This window comes from Heterocephalus glaber, unplaced genomic scaffold (genome assembly GCF_053883595.1).
Source record: "Heterocephalus glaber isolate CG9 unplaced genomic scaffold, H.glaber_assembly_v1.0 deba00000546, whole genome shotgun sequence".
NCBI classification, from domain to species: Eukaryota; Metazoa; Chordata; class Mammalia; order Rodentia; family Bathyergidae; genus Heterocephalus; species Heterocephalus glaber.
The window spans coordinates 35798242-35818032 of record NW_028258147.1 but is presented as its reverse complement, the minus strand read 5'-3'; the positions used below and the strand labels follow the sequence as shown (position 1 = coordinate 35818032).

At 37.0% G+C, this 19791-nt stretch overlaps 2 protein-coding genes across 8 annotated transcripts in view; one reads left to right on the top strand and one right to left on the bottom strand.

The window, feature by feature from the left end:
- Cfap69 (cilia and flagella associated protein 69) overlaps positions 1 to 19791 on the top strand; it is a 64170-nt gene that overhangs the window by 20294 nt on the left and 24085 nt on the right. For 6 of the 7 annotated variants that reach the window (XM_087204732.1, XM_087204736.1, XM_087204737.1 and 3 more), the window contains 6 exons: positions 4561 to 4710; positions 4819 to 4996; positions 6829 to 6952; positions 9974 to 10022; positions 10106 to 10227; positions 16191 to 16407. In XM_087204732.1, the coding sequence (XP_087060858.1) occupies positions 4561 to 4710; positions 4819 to 4996; positions 6829 to 6952; positions 9974 to 10022; positions 10106 to 10227; positions 16191 to 16407 (840 nt within the window). Of the gene's footprint in view, positions 1 to 4560; positions 4711 to 4818; positions 4997 to 6828; positions 6953 to 9973; positions 10023 to 10105; positions 10228 to 11320; positions 14328 to 16190; positions 16408 to 19791 lie in introns of those variants that run through there. The other variant, XM_087204733.1, reaches the window with a different exon arrangement.
- Positions 11219 to 19791, bottom strand: part of Fam237b (family with sequence similarity 237 member B) — a 50192-nt gene continuing 41619 nt past the window's right edge. Inside the window, exon 3 of the transcript XR_015448762.1 lies at positions 11219 to 11323. The gene's annotated coding sequence lies outside the window, so the exon portion shown is untranslated. The remainder of the gene's footprint in view (positions 11324 to 19791) is intronic.

Sequence of the window (19791 nt, the reverse complement as noted above, 5' to 3'; positions counted from 1 at the left end):
ACTTGGGTCTTTCTCTGCTTTGGAGGTCAAGGTGATACTTGCTTCCAGGAATGAACTCAGGAGTATTGCTTCCCTTTCAATTTCATTGAAGAGTTTAAACATTAGTGGCAGTAGTTCCTCTTTAAATGTCTTGTAGAATTCAGCGGTGAAGGCATCAGGACCTGGGCTTTTCTTAGTTGGTAAGTTTTTAATTATGTGTTCAATTTCATTGATTAATATTGGGTTATTTAGAAATTTTAGGTCTTCTTCGTTCAACTTTGGTAATTCATATGTATCTAGGAATCTGTCCATTTTTTCTGTCTTCCATCTTATTGGTGTACAGGTTCTCCAAGTAGGTATTGATGATCCTCTGGATTCTGCTAGGTCCATTGTAATTTCATTCTTTTCATTCCTATTTGCATGGATTTGGGCCTTTTCTTTCCTTTTATTGATAAATTTGGCTAAGGGTTTGTCAATTTTGTTTATTCTTTCAAAGAACCAACTCGGCTTCATTGACTTTTTGCATTGTTCTCTTAGTCTCCATTGCATTGATTTCTGCTCTGATTTTTATAATTTCCTCCCTTGTATGAGCTTTGGGCTTTTCCTGCTCTTCATCACCCTATGGCCTGATAATATACAGGGGATAACTTCAATTCCTTTGCACTTCCTTCAACATGTTCTATGACTGAGTATGTGGTCTATTTTGGAGAATGACCTGTGTGCAGCTGAAAAGAATGTATATTCTAATTTTGTGGGGTGGAACACTCTGTAAATATCTGTTAAGTTCATTTGTTCAAGAGTTTGATTGAGTTCTAGTATTTTGTTGTTTATTTTTTGTCTAGTTGATCTATCTATTTGTGACAGTGGGGTATTGTGCTTATTTGATTTTTCATGTCCATTAGTATTTGTTTTATATACTTGGGCACACTAGTGTTCAGCACATATATGTTTACGATTGTCATCTCTTCCTGTTGGATTGTTCCCTTTACAAGGATGTACTGTCCTTCTTTGTCTCTCTTAATCAGTTTTGGTTTGCAATCCACTTGATATGCAAAGAAGATAGCTACTCCTGCTTTTTTTCAGGTTCCTATTGCATGGAGTATTGTTTTTAACTCTTTAACTTTCAGTCTATGAGTTTCTTTTTGAATTAAGTGTGTTTCTTGTATGCAGCATATTGTTGGATCTTGCTTCCTGACCAATTCTGCCAGTCTATTTCTTTTGACTGGTAAATTGAGAACATTAACATTCATGGTTATAAGTGATACTTATTGACTAATCATTGTCATGACTTTTTCTTTTTGTTGGATTCTCCCCCTTTGTGTTTAATTTCTTGTCGCACTTGATGGATTGGTTCTGCTGGGTTTCCTGGGACGGTGATCCTCATTGTCTTTTCATAGGATATTGTCTAAAATTTTTTGGAGTGCTGGTTTTGTATTCATGAGTTTCCTAAGGCACTCTTTGTCATGAAAGTATCTTATTTCTCCATCAATTTTGAAAGATAATTTTGCAGGGTACATCAATCTGGTTCGAGGCTGTTTTCCTTTAGGGCTTGGAATACATCACTCCAAGCTCTTCTTGCTTTGTGGGTTTGCATTGAGAAGTCTGCTGTGATTCTGATGGGCTTTCCTTTGTATGTGATTTGTTTCTTATCTCTCACTGCTTGTAGAATTTTGTTCTTCCATTGGGTTTCTGGAATCTTAACTATTATATGCCTCTGTGTAGATTTTTTTTGATCAAGGGTAGTTGGAGACCTATATGCCTCACTTATCTGTATGTCAAATTCTTTTCCCCTGCTTGGGAAGTTTTCTGCCATTACTTCTGTGAACAATTTTTTTTATGTCGTCTTCCCTCTCTCCTGTTTCTTCATTGACTCTGATCAGTCCTATGTTATTCTTCTTTGCATTGTCTAGCAGCTGCTGGATTGATTTCTCGTGGTCCCTTACTATTTTAAAGAAATTTTTCTTTTCCTGGTCACTAAATACAATCTTATCTTCTGTATCTGAAATTCTGTCCTCATTTTGGCTCATTCTGCTGCATAAACTTTCAATGCAGTTTTTCATCTCCTTGAAATCTGTTTGCATCTGTTTTATGGATTCCATTTGTTTCCTATGTTGGGATTCTATCATGTTCCTCAGCTCCTTTATTTTTTCCAGATCCTCTTTCATTGCCAGTTCAGGGAGTCTAGGTGGTTGAGTATCAGATTGTTCCATCTCATTTAGATGATAAATTTCTAATGCTGGTACCATTCTCCATTGTGTTTGGGAAAAGAATTCTGTATGTTACAACTAAAGGATCTTAATATATAGTGGCAAAATAAACCACACTGAAATGGGTAATATCAAGACAGAAGGCATTCACACTGTGAGAATATGTTATTTAAGACATGGTTCTTACCTTTGTAGACTATCATTTATAATCAGTCTAGGAAGGGGGAGAAGATATAAATAGTTTAAGTTATATATTCTTTAATAATATAATAAACAAATTATTAAATGTCATGTTTGAAATATCAATCAGATAGTCAGCTGGAAATGTTTGGTAGGCAGTAGACACTGGCTACTAAAGGAACAGAAGCCAGAAATACAGGTTTAGAATAGAAATGGAAACTGTAGCCATCAGTAGTCGAGTTTGTTAGAAGATGAAGCATATAAACCACAAGGGACCAAGAATGCCATCAAAGAGAGTGCCCATATTGAGGTTTGAAAAAAGTGATCCAATGCAATTGGCAATGATGGAAGATTCAAAAAGGAAGAAGAACGTCTAAAGACTATCATGTCTTATGTGCCAGTGAGTGAAATGTTTGATGAAGAAAGAGGTGGTCTAAGTGTCCGATGCTGCAGATGCATTTGTAAAAGAGGGCAGAAAGATCAAGTTAATGTGTTATCTGAAAGTCTATAACTCATCTTTGACAGATCTATTGACATAAAGTAGTCACAGCAGATGCAGGGCAAAGAATGAGAGTGTTGTGAAAGCAGAGACAGCAAGTTTGAGAATGAGAGAGTAGAGCTAATTCATAAATACAGACTTGTATTTTAAGGTCAAATTGTAAAGAAGCAAGATGGAAAATAGCTCAACTTGTAGCAAAGTCAAAGAAAGATTATTTGGGTTTTGTTGTTTTTAGGATGGAGAAATAAAGTTTTTAGGCAAAGGAGCTAGAATTTAGTAAGTGGGAAATGAGAGCAGAATTTTTTTTAAAAAGTATGAGAAAATGGAATTAAGACCACAAGCTTGGAAGAATACAGGCACCCTTTCAAGTTGGGAAGCCAGTGGTGCACAAGATAGCATAGAGGAGTGCTGAGGTACAGAGACATGAGGTGAATCTTTATTTTATCAAGCTTTGAAGAGTGCAAGTCATAAAGAGTGCTCTTCCTAAGTGTCACACAGTTGATTTCAAATGATGGGCATGGGGGCACATTTGGGACCACAGCTAGAAATTCCACAGTAGAGCAGTTGGAAGAGACATAGCCCTAGAGATAGGAATCAGGTCCATGAGCCTTCATGTTATCATATCCTTCTATAGAAACATAAACTCAATAGAAAAAAATACATAACAAGTATAAAGCACATTTTTGGCCATCCATATGATAGACTATTATACAAATAAAAATCATGATTTGGAGAAATATTTTATAGCTTAGGAAAAAGCTTAACATAAATTTAGTGGGCCACAGTAGAACATAAGTTTCTGTGAATAAGTTAAAAATTATAAGCAAGAAATATATCAAAATTTTAATGTTGTTATCTGTAGATGGTGAAATTACGGGAAAACAAATATTGCAAAGGAATCTAATCAGTCTAAAAAGGCAAGCTATCAAGGAGTTAGAGAAGTGAGATCACCAAAGGAGAAGAGAGCCTTACCGCAGATGAGCAAATATTGCCCAGTATTTATTTAATCCTTTTGTCTAAAATGTAGTTAGGCAGGCACCTGTTCAACTGCAACAGAAGCTAAGGCAGAAGGAACTTCTTATAAGATGTCCCAAGAATCAAATGTCCCAAAATACCATTTCATTCATGAGCATTTATCAGAGCAACATTACATTTTTGCTCTTATTTGACTGCTGACACCATGTAATTGTTATCCCTTGAAAAGCAAAGAAGTAAAGCACTGTCTCATATAGTGAAAACATTCAGTATTTGTAGTCATCTCATTTTCTGTTACATATCTATTGAGAAATAAGAAATATTATCTCTTTTAGAAGTTGAAGTGTGCTTCCAAAATATGTGATCTTATTTCAAATGCAACCCGAAAAATCAGTAAACTATGGACCCCAGAACTACAAACAAAATGTTATTGAAACACAACCGTATGCCTTTATTTTGGTATTGTTTATGGCTGTCTTCTTGCTATAGAGACAAAACTCTAGTTAAGAAGACAGAAACATTAAAGTTTATATATTTAAAATGCATACTATCTGGTCCTTTAAAGAAAAGGTTTCCCCAAATCTATACTTTCCAATTTTTAAATGCCATATGCTTTTCATAAAGTTTTTGTCGTTGTTGCCATTAAGCAACAAATTAATCATTCCTTTGTCTTAATTATCATTATGTGAAATATCCACTTGGATTTGCTAATTGTTTTAGGTTACCAGCAAGCTAGTTCATCATACAAGGCTAAAATGGCCGAGGCCGGAGGATTGGCAAAAACAATGGTTCAGTCAATGACTTTGCTTGAAAATCAACTCATTGAGAAACTTTGGGTACTTAAAGTTCTGCAACATCTCTCAACTTCTGGTTTGTATCCTGTTATTAAATTTGAACACCTCATTGTCAATTATTTTTGTTTCCATCTAATAACATTAAGGCTATATAACATAAATAATTTTTAACGTTTATTTTTAGAAGTTAATTGTACTTTAATGGTGAAAGCACAAGCAGCCAGCAAAATCTGTGCTGACCTCAATGACCCAGATCCCTCTGGACAGCTTCTGTTTCGTTCAACAGAAATACTTTGGAACTTATTGGAAAAGTCTCCCAAAGAGGAAATCATACAACAGCTTAGTACCTTGGAATGTTTAGTGTAAGTATATGTGACTGAATAGAAATGTCTTTTAACCTTAAAAAAAAAAAGTAGCCAGAGATATAACTGACATCTTTGTTTGAAGCTGTATTCAATCAGATGTTTGATTTGTACTCTGGCTATGTTTCAGGAAATTTTTGTATGTGTGCTATCTTATAACTGGATCTCCAAAGGCAGAAGCTATGCTTTTCTGTGTAGAAGCCTCTTAAAATAGCCTGTTAAGGTTAAATTATGCCTCTGCATTGTATAAAGTAAAATTAGACATTTAGAAGAACTATTCTATTTATTGAGTAAATTTCTTGTAGAGGACTTACTGTCTTCCAGATACTTCAAGAAAAATTAGCAACAACAGAATATAAAATCAATAATAAGTAGCTTTTCTATACACAAATAATAGACTAGCTAAGAAATAAATCAGGAAAACAATTCTATTCACAATAGCTTCAAAAAGTATAATACCTAGGGATCAATCTAAGAAAGGAAATGAAAGACCTCTTCAATGAAAATTTCAGAACACTGAAGACAGAAATTGAAAGAAGACACTAGAAGATGGAAAGACCTCCCATGTTCATGGATTGGTAGAGTTAATATTGTCAAAATGGCCAATTCTCAAAAGCAATATACAGAATCAGTGCAGTCCCTATCAATATTCCAGTGACATTCATCATACAAGTTGAGAAAACAATTACAAAATCCATATGGAAACATAAAAGAACAGCCAAAGCAATCCTAAGCAAAAAGCTAGGCTGGAGGCATCACAATACCCAATCTAAAATTATACTACAGATCCATAGTATCAAAAACAGTATGGCACTGGCATAAAAATTAAAATGTAGATGAATAAAACAAAATAGAGATCACAGAAATAAGCCATGCAACCACAGCCATCTGATTCTGGACAAAGTAGCCAAAAATATATGTTGGAGAAAACAACCTCTTTAACAAATGGTGCTGAGAAATTGGATATCCACTTGTAGAAGATTGAAAGCAGATCACAAAAACTGATTTAAACTGGATCAAAGACTTAGTTATAGCCTGAAATTTTGCAACTGCTAAAAGAAAACATAGAGGAAATATGTGAAGCCATAGACACAGGCAAACACTTCCTGAATAAGACTGTGATGGCACAGTATATAAAGAACTCAAAAAACTTAAGACCAGAAATTCAAATAACCCAATAAATAAATGGGCAAATGAACTGAACAAACATTTCTAAAAAAAAAAAGTAAAAATGTTCAATAACCGTATGAAAAAATGTTTTAACATCTTTAGCCGTTAGGAAAATTCAAATCAAAACCACACTGAGATTGCATCTTACCCAAGTCAGAATGGCTGTCATCAAGAATACAAACTAAAGAAATATATAGGGACTATAAATCAGTACAGCCACTATGGAAATCAGGATGGAGGTTCCTCAGAAATCTAACAATAGAACTACCATTTGACCCAGCTCTGTCTCTCCTATATACTTGAAGGAATTAAAGTCAGCACACTACAGTAATATCTACATGCCCATGTGCATTCACAATAGCCAAAATATGGAACCAACCTATGATGAATGAATAAAGCAACAAGGGACCTTAACAGCATCTTTCTCCCCCTTTTATCCCATCCAGACTACCTAGGATTGGGGCAGTGCCAAACTAGTCACTCAGGTGTAGTGGTTTAGTAATCACAAACCCTTAATCCCAGCATCACACATTCCAGATTCAGCCACCTCTGGAAAAGAAAGCCCTACCTCATCCCCATGAGGCTTTGGGGGGACATCTAAACACAAGCCATAACATATGGTTTAAAAGAATACCTAAATAAAATATGGTTTTATTTTCTAGGACTCTGAAGGAAGTTTTTAAAAATCTGTTTATGAGAGGTTTTAGTCATTACGATCGCCAGCTTAGAAATGATATATTAGTGATCACTACAATTATAGCTCAAAACCTGGAAGCACCGATGATTGTAAGTATAAGTCAAATTTCATTAAATTGTGGAAGTGGTGGGCATGGGAGCAGGAAGTCCGAAATTATGTCATAACATTTATGTATTTATTTGTATTGCCAAGTTATGTTGTAATGTCATGATAGTCACCATTATACTTTCACTGTGCCCATCCTTTACATTCCTTTGCAAAGTTTCCATCCTCCTCATGTTTTCTCATTCACACACAGATCTACCGTTTGTGATGCTTTTCTTTCCTTCCTGTCCTGATAAGATGAGTCTCCATGTGGCACCATTTCTCTTTCCCTGGGAGAATTCCCTTTACCATTTCTTGTGATGCAAATATGCTGGCTGCTCTTAAGTCTTTGAGCTTTCTTTTATCTGAAAATATCTTTAATTCACATTCATTCTTAAAGTGTGTGTTCACTGAATATAGAATTCTAAGTTTAAAAATCTTTTTTAGCACTTTAAAGATTATGTTCCACTGTTTTCTGTCCTCCATTTTTTCTGATGAGAACTATCTATTATTTCAAATTGTTGGTTCCCCATGTGCAACATATCATTTGTTACTCTGGCTATTTTTGAGATTTTTAGTCTACCTTTGGCTTCCAGCAGTTGTGCCAAGATGTGATTTCCTTCATATTTATATCTTTTGGGTTTTATGGAGCTCTTGGATATGTAAATTTAAGTCCTTAGCTAAATAGGGAGAATTTTTTGCCATTATTTCTTCAAATAGTTTTGAAACCCCATTCTCTCTCCTCTCTATTCTAGAACTCAAATTACTTGTGTGCTTGACATTTTGATATTGTCCCACAAGTTTGTAAGGCTCTGTTTACTTTCTTTAATCGTTTTCTATTATTAATTATATTCATGTATATATTTTAAAATCACTGACTCCTTTTTTTCTGTCTTCATTCTGTTACTAATCATATATTGTATATTTTTTATTTCAGATATATTTTTCAGTTTTATAATTTCCTTTTGGTTCCTTTTCATAGTTTCTGTTTGTCTACAGAGAGTTCCTATGTTGTCATTCAATATAAGCATCTTTACTCTGGGTTCTGATGTACTACTCTGAAGAGTATTTTTTTCTTTTTATCATTAAGCATTTAACTTGTCTAGACATCCATGTAGCAAAGACTTCAGATCGCAGTTCTGTTGTTCTTGTCCTACTGAGAACTCTCTGCACTTGTGTGATTCAGGCATGAGCCAGGGACTTGAGAAAAGTTTATACACAGAAATTGAGGTTCCTCCTCCATGGTTCTCTCCTGTAAGGGATTTCACCCCTTACTGTCCTGTGGCTATGGTTGTCTCCATTGTCTAACTCTTTGGACTACAAAGAGCTCAGGTTTACTCAGAATTTTAGTGTCCCCACAAGCTACAAAATAGTCCCTGCTCTCATTTTTTAAAGGGTAGAATGGAAATTTACATAGTGCCATTTGTATTTTTCAAAGTTCTCACTTATCTTCAGTATCTACTTGCTCTTGGCCATCAGATGGTTGATGGGGTTTGTTTGGGGGATTTTGTCTTGAGGTGTTTTGTTGTTGCTGTTGTTGTTCAGAGTTTACAGTTGTTGACTACATTTATCTTCTGGGAGCTACTCAGCCATACCAGAAGCTGAGCCTCTGCATATTTTATAATGTAAAAAAATCATTAAATGATCGAAATCCTAGAATAGAAATCTCTGCAACAATATTCATACATCAGCCATGTCCTTTCTAAAGTGTACTTCAAGGAATGGCCTTCAGTGCCCCAATTCTTTATCAGTGCATATCAAGTTGTCCCAACATCAAAGTGCTGGAATTCATACTGAGCAAATGGGAACAGTCCTACATAGCATCCTACTTAAGCCTGCAGTATAGGTGGAGCTTTATATTTACCTAGAAAGACCTGGGCAGTCAGTAAGTCCTCATCACTGTCCTTGAAAACATTCAACTGATTTCGCCAACACAACTCAACAGAGTAACATCCTAACATTTTAAAGAAGCCACATGGATCCTAAAGTAGTAGGAACACAAAGTTGTAAGCTCAGAAGGGTTTGGTCTTATTCATTTTCCCTAATCTACAAAGTCCCTCAAGGATATAAAGCAGGACTTAGAGAAAAATAAGTCCTTCGAAGCTTTGGGCAGTCCCCACCCCCCATCACCCCCCTCTCCTCTGTAACTGTAACTCCTGTTCTGGTACAAGTAAAATTGACAACTCTCTTCTGTAAACAAAGTTTATGACACTCTGTTCTCATATGATTCATAAGACACTGTCTTCTTTCAAGGCAAAGCTACAAAATTGTCTGCCCTTGTCCTTTTCCAGTAAATTCACTTGCTATATCACTAGAAAAACCACCCGCTTCAATAAAATGTATAAAAGCTGGCTGGAACTTCTCTTTGTTCAGTGCTCTTCCTTCGGACAGGAGTCCGCTGAGCCGGTGTACACCTTCAACCTGTAATAAAGTCCTCCTGTTTCAGTCTGTGGGTCTCTCCAGTCTCTTAGATTCCTGCAACAGATATATCTGTCAGGAATCAGTTCCCTCATGCTGAAATGTTTCCAAATTTGGTCATTCTTGAGGACTTTCCATATTAAGTAGAACTATTTTGTTATCTCTTAGCCAAACATTTCATATAATGAGAGGGCTTGGGGAAGGGTGGAGTTTTTAAAGTAGAAAACTATTGAATACAACTGGATTTTTCTCCCATATTATGTCACTTAAGGTATAGATAATGAACTACTGAAGTAACTGTATAGGCATAATATGTTTTGGGTTCTTACTAAATTTTAAACTGTATTCTGTAAAATATTTGTAGAATAATGTAAAATACTTCTTAGAACCTACAGAAGCAAATTGAAAATTAAGTAAAATACAAGTCTATCTATGTGCTTTTATTTTCTTACTTTCATTCCTTACTATTATTAGTAATTATAAATTTAAATGAATTACAGTACATAAATTTGATCCAAGAAGTAAATGATAGGTAAATATAAGCATCTTTGTCATAACTTCCATCCTAAATAATTCATCTTTCTGTATGTTTTGTGTGTTTATATTAGGAATGTGGCTTTACCAGAGATTTGATCCTATTTGCAACTTTTAATGAAGGTAAAAAAACATAAAACTTTAAGCTTCTGGTAATTGTCTTAATGTGTCTTGTATCTCATTTTATTTTAATTTTTTCTTCACAGTTAAGAGTCAAAACCCTTTGGTAAAAGGTCTTAAGCTTTCTAATTCCTATGAAGATTTTGAGTTGAAGAAATTGCTATTCAATATAATTGTGATCTTATGTAAAGATTTGCCTACTCTACAGGTAAAGAATAAACAAAATAAAAAATACAAGTCATCTTACTTTATAGTTTAACCTTTTTAAAGTCATGATTATTTCATCAATCCCATCTTTATTATAAAAAATAACAAACTAGGGCCAGGAATTTAGCTCAGTGGCACCGCACCTACCTTACAAGTGCAAGGTCCTGAGTTCGATCCCTGGTACTGCAAAAAAAAAACCCCTCTTCTTGCCTTGAATTTCAGCATTTTAAAAAACTTGTACCAGACATAATGGGTCACACTTGTAATCGCAGCACGTGGGAGGCTGAACCAGGAGGATCACTGTGAGTTTGAGACCAGCCTAGACTATATAGTGAGTTCAAAGCCAGCTTGAACTACATAGCAAGACCTTGTCTCAAAAAACAAAAAAACCCCAAAATTTTAATTTCCTTTTCTTATCTGTTAATAAACAATGAAATATATAAACTTAAACCACATAAATCAAAGAAAAACATCAGAAACTAGGAGATTTACTGATATATAGGTATTTAGAGCTCCTGAATAAGGTAACATTAAATGAAAGAAGTTCATGCAGGCCCATGCAACCTAACAGTCTATCTTTTATGATAATGGCAAGGGGTGATTTAATGCTGAAAGGAATTGTTAACCTGTGTCATTAATCTCAATCCCTTATGAACTAGCTTTTTCTTTTTTCTTCCTGATACTGGGGTTTGAACCCAGGGCCTCCATGCTGAGCTATGTCCCCAGACATTTTTCATTTTTTATTGTCAGACAAGTTCAGACTCAGTCACTAAGTTGGCCAGGCTGATCTTGAACTTTTGATCCTCCTGCCTCAGCTGCCCAGAATGCTGGGATTACAAGAATGTGTCACCACAACCAACTTGAACCCAATTTTTCTACACACAAACCTAATACCTGTAATGTTTTGATTAGTCATGGATTAACTTAGTACTTTATTTCCTATAGAACAGCATGATGACATTTGAAGAACACTGGAAATGAATTTCACTTGGACTTACACTTCCTGAGGTTCAATTCTCCTCTGTAGGAGAAAGATCAGGACACATCTGCCTTGCTCACAGGGCTCTTGTGAGGTTGAGATGAAGATTTCATAAACTCTAAAGTGACAGAAAAATATATTACAATTCTATTAGCTTAGTTACTCACTGCCTTAATTAAAATTTCCTTTTAGTCCCAAAACTCTTTAAAGCTCTTTTTATTTTCATTAAAATGAAGGAGAATTCATTCTATCAATATCAATACTGATAATTTAAATGTGGTATAGTACAGTGTGGTTAAGGCTTTAGTCAGCCAGAATTTCAGTGCTGTTGCTTTCTAGGTATATGTCCTTGAAGAGGTTTTTTAATTTCTCTAAATTCCCGGTAGCTCATATTCAACATGGGGAAACGCCTCATCATGGGATTATTATGAGGATCTAAAGAACCCAGCATTTTCTTGGTGGGGCCACTTTGAGAAATATATATATATAAAATGTTTAGAAAAGGAAATTTGTCTAGAGTTATAACTTTATTAGTAGTATCAAAAATATATAATGTATAGATCCTAAATGTATTTTCTAAGGTGCCAAGTAGAGAATCATTCCATAAAATATGGTTTATTATTACAGTAGAGGATCATATAACTGAAAATGACAGATATAAGGAAATAAATACAATTTACCCTGCACTTTATAAGCTAATTTTAGCTGACTGAACATTTCACAGACAACAGAGTCAAATGACACAAAGGTTATAAGCGTCATAAAGCATTTTGTGAGCAGTGGAATCAATTTTTAAGGCATATATTTGTGGCATATATTTGTAATCATGGTGATAACATGTACTGTCATTTGCAGTTCACAGAGTCCTTTATAACTATCATCCACTTAATTTTCACAGTGATGCTAGAATGAAATGTTATTCCTTTTATCTCACTTCTAAATTTTACATCCTTCCCATGTTAAACTAAAGTGAGAGATTAGTGGATTAATCTCTTAGAGAATTTAGAAAAATTAATGATTATTATTTTGGAATAGTCTATAGGACAATGTCAAACTAATGGAAAATTAACTATAATACAGCACATATGTTGCATTCATGAATTATAATTATGATCAATCAGCTATATTACCTCTTATCATTTTATAATAGCTATGCATTCTTATTATGTTTTATTGAAATTCTAGATTCGAGAAAATTTTTAAATGCTAGGCATATAATTAAACAGCTTGCTGGCTAGGGATGTAGCTCAGTGGTGCCGCAGCTGCCTTGCAAGCTCAAGGTCCTGAGTTCAATCCCTGGTACCAAAAATATAAAAATACAAATAAAATAAACAACTTGTGACCTGACTGACATTCACTTGATAAAATGTTTGTATGAGTTATTTTGTATGTGGTTAAAGATTAGCTATAGTCATTACTTCAGGTGAAATTGTCTTTTATGGTATACAACTGAGTCTGTAAGATGTTTCTTTTCAGGGCCAGGGTGTAGTATATTGGTAGAGTGTTGCATAGGAGCCCAAGACCTTAGGGCTGATCCCCAGTACCCCCAAAATTTCAAAAAATGGAGGGAAAAAATGCCAAGGATTTATTTGCTCCAAATTTTCTACTTATATGGTTTTATCCTAAGCAGGAGCTAGATTATATATGTAAACCAGATAGACATAATGTTACCTGTTACTGCTACTGTTTTGTTTTGGGCTGTTATTTTTGTGTGTTTTTGGTACCTGCCATGTAGGTAATATTTTTTAAAGGAATGTTTTGAAGTAACCATCAGTGAGCTCACCCCCCAACATGGCGGCGGCGGTAGATTAGAGCCGCGGGTCGAAGCAGCCACCGCCGCTGGGGGACCCTGTCGGAAGCAACTGCTGTCGCCGCCGCCGCCTCTTTCATCTCTTCTGGGGCAGGGGCCAGGGCCAGGTCTGACACATCTGTAAGTAGACCTCTTGGGGACTCTGCGAGCCAAATCAATGGCATCTTCTACTACAGTACCTCTAGGATTTCACTGTGAAACAAAGTATGTCGTTCTCAGCTACTTGGGACTCCTCTCTCAGGAGAAGCTACAAGTGCAACGGCTTCCCTTACCCCAAGGGATTCAACTAGATGTAGCTTCACAATCTCTGGACCCAGAAGCTTTATTGAAAGTTAAATCTGAAATTGAAGAAGAGCTAAAATCCCTGGACAAAGAAATTTCTGAAGCCTTCACCAGCACAGGCATTGATCATTACACTTCTCCCGTGTTCAGCCCTGCTAACCCAGAAAGCTCAATGGAAGATTGCTTGGCCCATCTTGGAGAGAGAGTGTCCCAAGAACTGAAAGAACCTCTGCATAAAGCATTGCAAATACTCCTCAGCCAGCCAGTGACATATCAGGCATATCGAGAATGTATACTGGAGACTGCAGTTCATGACGGTGGCTGGAATAAGATTTTGGTGCCTCTGATTTTGTTACAACAAATGCTTTTGGAGTTGACAAGACATGGTCAAGAGCCTTTGAGTGCATTGCTGCAGTTTGGCGTGACATATCTGGAGGACCATGCAGCAGAGTACATCATTCAGCAAGATGGCTGGGGCACTGTCTTCAGTCTTGAGTCCGAGGAGAAGGAGTATCCTGGCATCGCTGCAGAAGACAGCAATGACATTTACATCCTGCCCAGTGACAACTCTGGACAAGTCAGCCCCCCAGAGTCTCCAACCGTAACAACCTCTTGGCAGTCAGAAAGCCTGCCTGTCTCAATGTCAGCGAGCCAGAGCTGGCATACAGAAAGCCTCCCAGTGTCCCTCGGCCCTGAGTCCTGGCAGCAGATTGCAATGGATCCTGAAGAAGTCAAAAGCTTGGATAGCAACGGAGCTGGAGAGAAGAGTGAGAACAACTCTTCCAACTCTGATATTGTGCATGCAGAGAAAGAAGAGATCCCTGAGGGTGCGGAGGAGGTGGCCAGGGCTGCTTCTTCTGCCTTCCCTACCAGGGAGCCACAAGAGGCTTTGCCCGGAGCCCCTGCTCCCTTGCTTCCACACATCACTGCCACTTCTTTGCTGCAGACAAGGGAACCTGACCCAGAAGTGATCACAATTGAGGAAGTCAGCACTGCTCTGACTCTGTTCGTAGAACTCAGTGACGAAGAGGTGAGAGCAGCCACCATGGAGCCTCATGAAGTGGATGAGGGGGTGCCCCCTTCACTGCTGAGGGAAAAGGAGGACCCTGTGAGGAAGGAGAGGCTCAGGAGGGAGTGCCCCCCTGCCCAGGAGGTGAAGGCCCTCCTCGTGCCTGAGGGCAAGTCTATACTGCTCTTCGGAGGGGCTGCTGCCGTGGCCCTCCTGGCAGTGGCAGTTGGGGTCGCTCTGGCTCTGAGAAGAAAATAGTGGCTTTTTCAGAAGAGAAAGAAGATGAAAAGGGTCTAAGGTTTTAGTTGTATTAGCTGGAATTTGAGCTGCCAGCATCTGATTGGACATTTATGGAACACGCTGAGAGAATTGGAGATGTCTGCTCAACAAGCAGTGGCCTGACCCACACACTGGGGCCAGTGGTAGATAGAGTGCATTCACTATGATCTCATCGTCAGTTCCAAGGGCCTTGGCTCATGCTAGACTCAGAATCATGACTAAAGTACTCCCTGTAGAACAGGGTTTCTTGGCGTTTCGATGCTCCCCTGTTAGAGAGGCTCCTGTGCACTGGAGAATGTCAGCAACGTCCCTGGCCTCTGCCCACTAGATGCTGGTAGCACCCCGTCCCAATGAGGAAACCAAAAATGTCTCAGACATTGCCACATGTCCCCTGTGAGCAAAGTCACCCCCTGTGGAGGTCCACTGCTTTAGAGGGAGAGGGTTACTTTTGGGAAACCCAGGGTACAAACTCCCAGGCTTAGCTGTGGGTTTGGTCTGTCCTGATGAACGGCCTGTGTTCCACAGCAGCTCCTCTTTTGCCTCCTCTTCCCCCACCATCCTGTAGTGTAAGGGCGCTGTCCTTGTGTCACATCACCCCACAGGCACTGCGCTGCTCTTCTCCCCATGTTCCCCACCGGTCCGTGGGAGAGGGGTCGTCCGCCCGATGCCTCCACCGTGCCCGATGAGCCCCCCCGAGGCTTCCAGCAGCTTCACTTTGCAGAGCTGCTGCCTTTATGAATCTTGAAAGAATTAAATACATAGACAGTAACAAAAAACCAGGCCCAGGGTTCCCTAACCTGTAAGTTACTGGCTGCAGAGACATCTGTCTTTAGAGGCGGGGGTGGTGACCCGACCAGGGGGCCTCTTCAAGCCCTTTTTGTCACGGTCACCCCACTTGCCTGTAGTGACTGGCTTGCCAGCACCTCAGGGGTCGTGTGCTGCTGTCTGGCCCTGGGTCAGTACATTCCAGTATCTGGCCTGTCCCAGGACTGGTCGTCCAGCTCTGTGGGTCTCTTATTACGTGGTAAGTGAGGATTGTCGTCCTCAGACTTACAGAGAGAATTGGGACATATTAACTGTGCTATCATTGAAATAAAATGATAAATATTTTATCAATCCCAAATATCACTGAAATTTAAAGTGAGAATAAAAAGCTTAAACTTTAAGTCTGAGGCTACTGTGAGGTTCTAGTTTGGCCTTCAGAGTACGGAGGCCTCTTCACCTGAATTCTTCATGGCCCAGATGCCAAGGGAAAGAAGCTGGAGGGACCCAGGCCACTGTGCAGTTGAGGGGCAGCATGGCTGATCCCACCCCTCAGGAGGGGTGGGCTGTGTCCTTTCACACCTGAGGGGCACAGTGACTCTGCAGGGCCCACAAGCTTGATAAGAAGTCATCTCAGATTTATCCTAGTCAATGTAACAAATTACTTTTTAGATCCTGAAATTTATAATAAAAATACTTTACCTACCCTGATCACCAAAAAAGAAAAAAAGAAAAAGAAATGACCATCAATAAAGTACCAAATTTGACCTCTTTAATTTTCTTAAGTTAAATAAAGTTATTTAATTATGCTTCTAACAAAGTGTCTTTTGTCCTTTCTCACAGCTATTAATTGATGGCAAAGTTGTTTTGGCTTTACTTACCTATATTAAAAAGCCTGAGAAACACAAAGTAATGGAATGGTCTGCCGCACAGTACGAAGAATTACAACTGCATGCAATTGCGACTTTGTCGTCAGTTGCTCCCTTGTTAATAGAAGAGTACCTGTCATGCCAGGGAAACGCTCGAGTCCTGGCATTTCTAGAATGGTGTGAGAGTGAAGGTAAGGCACTTCAGGAGTCTTGTCCAAAGCTGAATCTACCTATTTACTGAATTCTCAATATATATAAAGTTAAAGTAAAGAGAAATAAAAATACTTAACTCTGTCCTCCTTTTAATATTAAAAACAAACACTGAGATTTCAAAATCAGATTTTAGTAAATGTTATAACAATAGTTGATACGTGCCTAAATCATACATGTAAATTGATTTAAATTTTTGTTCTGTTAGGCCTATCCAAAACTTATATTAAGAAGAAAATAAATACTGGCAATGTTTTAGTGCATTCATTTGACAAATGTTTCCTAACTGTTTCTACTAGCTACCAGATACTGTTTTAGCTGCAGAAAATACATTTATGTTTAAAATAAAAATCCTTACCTTCGTGGAGCTTAAACTTTAGATCTCTAGCCAGAAGTAATAACTCCATATGTAATCTACCAAGTTAGCAGAGCTTAGTGTGTATTACTATAGTATTTCTTGGGAAGGAAATACATATACTCACATATTTAAAAATTTATCAGAAAGATACTATTTTTTTCTGATAGTAATTTTTTTCTCAAATAATTTTGTATGATACATTTTCATAAGATCAAGAATAGCCAGGTGTGCTGATATGTGTATGTGTGTACTGCCAGCTAATTGGCAGGCTGAGGCAAGAGGATCACTTGAACTCATGAGTTTGAGGCCAGGCTGGGAAACAGAACTCACATCAAAAAAGAATATTCTTTATTATTTATGGCACTCGTGTCCAAAAAAGGAAAGGGATCCAGAGATGGATGGAGCGGGACAGGGAGAAGGGAAAGAGGATTTAAAACAATTAAGATATATTATGTACATGGAACAAGTCCCCACAAAAATGTAATCATTATGTATTACATACATGCACCAATAAAAAAATTTAAAAACAGTATTATTCAGGGGCCAGGGATTTAACTCAGTTGTTCCAGCACCTGCCTCGCAAGCACAAGATCCTGAGTTCGATCTCTGGTACCAAAAAACAAAACAAACAAACAAACAAAAAACCCAGTATTATTCATTTATCCATGAAGCAGATAAAAAATTTTAGCCATTTTATTTTCTAGTTTCTAGTATATGGAGATACTAAATTTAGTGTTGTTACTTTTCACTAAATAAAACAATTATTTGTCTATACTTTTCATCATTTATGTTTACAGAATACTGCAAGACAAAAGTGAAAATAAGTACAAATAGCTACTGAGCACAAATAGCTAACAATTGTTGAGTATCTACTATATGCTAGGTCTTAAACACCTTATAAGTATTACTCATTCATTTAGTCCTCCTGAAAAACCAGGAGACATAAGTGCTATTATTGCTAGTTTGTTATGGGTAGAACTGAATTATTGAAATTAAATAACTTGTTCTTGGCCTCATTGTAAATAGCAAACCAAAGATTTAATTCAGGTTCCAAAACCCACATATTTAACCAACACACAATACTCAGGACAGTACAGTATTTGAAACTTTTTAACTTTCAACATAAAGCTACTTCTTAAAGAAACTTTTAAAGAAAGCTTCAGGAAGGGAAGACTTGCCTTGCTTTTTTATTAAGCTATAGTAAATAATTTTTCATATACTCATAGTAATGAAAAGTATGTGGTACTGAAGGGAATATATGGAACATTGGCGTTTTCGAAGATGATTTTGCCAATCAGTGAGAGAAAGACATCGAATAGTTATTGTCAATGTAAAAATGGGAAAATTAGATCATTCCACTTTAACAAGAAGACCAACTGCAAAATGAGTTAAAGACTTAAATATGTAAAGTTAAACTGTAAAACTTTTGGAAGGAAACATGAGAAAATATCTTTATGATAGATATCAGTATTGGAAAAGATTTCTTTAAAAAGACTTAATAAGTTTAAGCTATACAGGGAAAACTGATGTGTTTGACAATTGTAGAAATTTAAAATGTATGACAAAATCTGGATAAAATATAATCTACAGTTTGAGAGAAGACATTTACTACCCCTGTAACTGATCAAGAATTAAAATCTAACCTGCAGGTCCTATTCCTGTGTAAGAATAGGCCAGGACTGGGAATGTAGCTCAGTGGTTGAACACTTGCCTAGTATGCACAAGGCCTTTGGTTGGATCCCTAGAATCATCCCAGTGCCCCCCTAAAAAATGTATATGATAAAGATATCCAAAGTACTTGTGAAGTTATCATAGAATATTTATTAGTTATCTATGTAAAATGCCTAAGTTTAAAACATAAATCATCAGTACCTAGAACTTACGTAGTTGTCTATTAAATGAATGTTTTTAGGATTTGCAAATCCTATCTATGTTCCCTCAGTTTAAAAATTTAAAAATACAATCAGGGAGTATTTCTGCACAGGCAAGTAACATTTTGGTTAATTTTAAATGAAAGACCAAACTCTTTCAAGTAGGGATAAGTAGATTTAAATTATGTAACAGAACATTAAGGTTCTGTATGCCTTTGGACAAGCTGGCCTATTTTATTTTTTTTTTATTTTTTATTTTTGTATTAAATTCTTTTATTGGTACATTGTAGGAATACAACACAATTACATTTCTCATTGGGAACTGTACCTCTATATAATGCATCTTGGTTCTTATTTTTTCCCCATTCCTAGCCCTCCCTTCAGTCCCTCCACCCTTCCCTATTTACAAAGACTTTATTTCCATTTTTTCCATTTCTCATCATTTTTTCCTTTCCTTTCTTTCCTTTCCCCTGCCCCTCCCACTAGCCCTACCCCTTTGGACCTTTTCTTCCTATTTTACATTATCGATTATTCATTCTAATCATTGGTACATTTTAGGTATACAATATAATGACATTCATCATTGGAAATTTGCACCTTTACATAGTCTCTCTTGGTTCTTATTTTTCACCCTTGCCCAGCCCTCCTTTCAACCCCTCCATTCCTCACTATTTACAAAGATTTTGTTCCTATTTTTCCATTTTCTCATATTAATCCATTCCCTTCTATCCTTTCCCCTAGCCCTCCCACTTCCTTCCCCTTTGCCCCTTTTCTTCCTATTTCACATTACCTATTATATATTTAGTCCTTATTTACACTTTCAGTTTCTCAGAGAAACTATTCAGTATTTACATATGTGTGTCCTATTTATTTCACTTAAGAGTATTGCCTCAATGTGCATCCACTTAGCTATAAATGTCTCTAATTTCTCATTTTTTATGGCTGAGTAGTACTCCATTTTATAAAAAAAAAACACATTTTCTTTATCCAGTGTCCAGTTGATGGGCATTTGGGCTGTTTCCAAGTTTTAGCTATTACAAACTGCATTGCTATGAACATGGGTGCACATATATCACTGTGGTATGATTCTTTTAATTCTTTGGGGAAGATCCCCAGCAGTGGAATAGCGGGGTCAA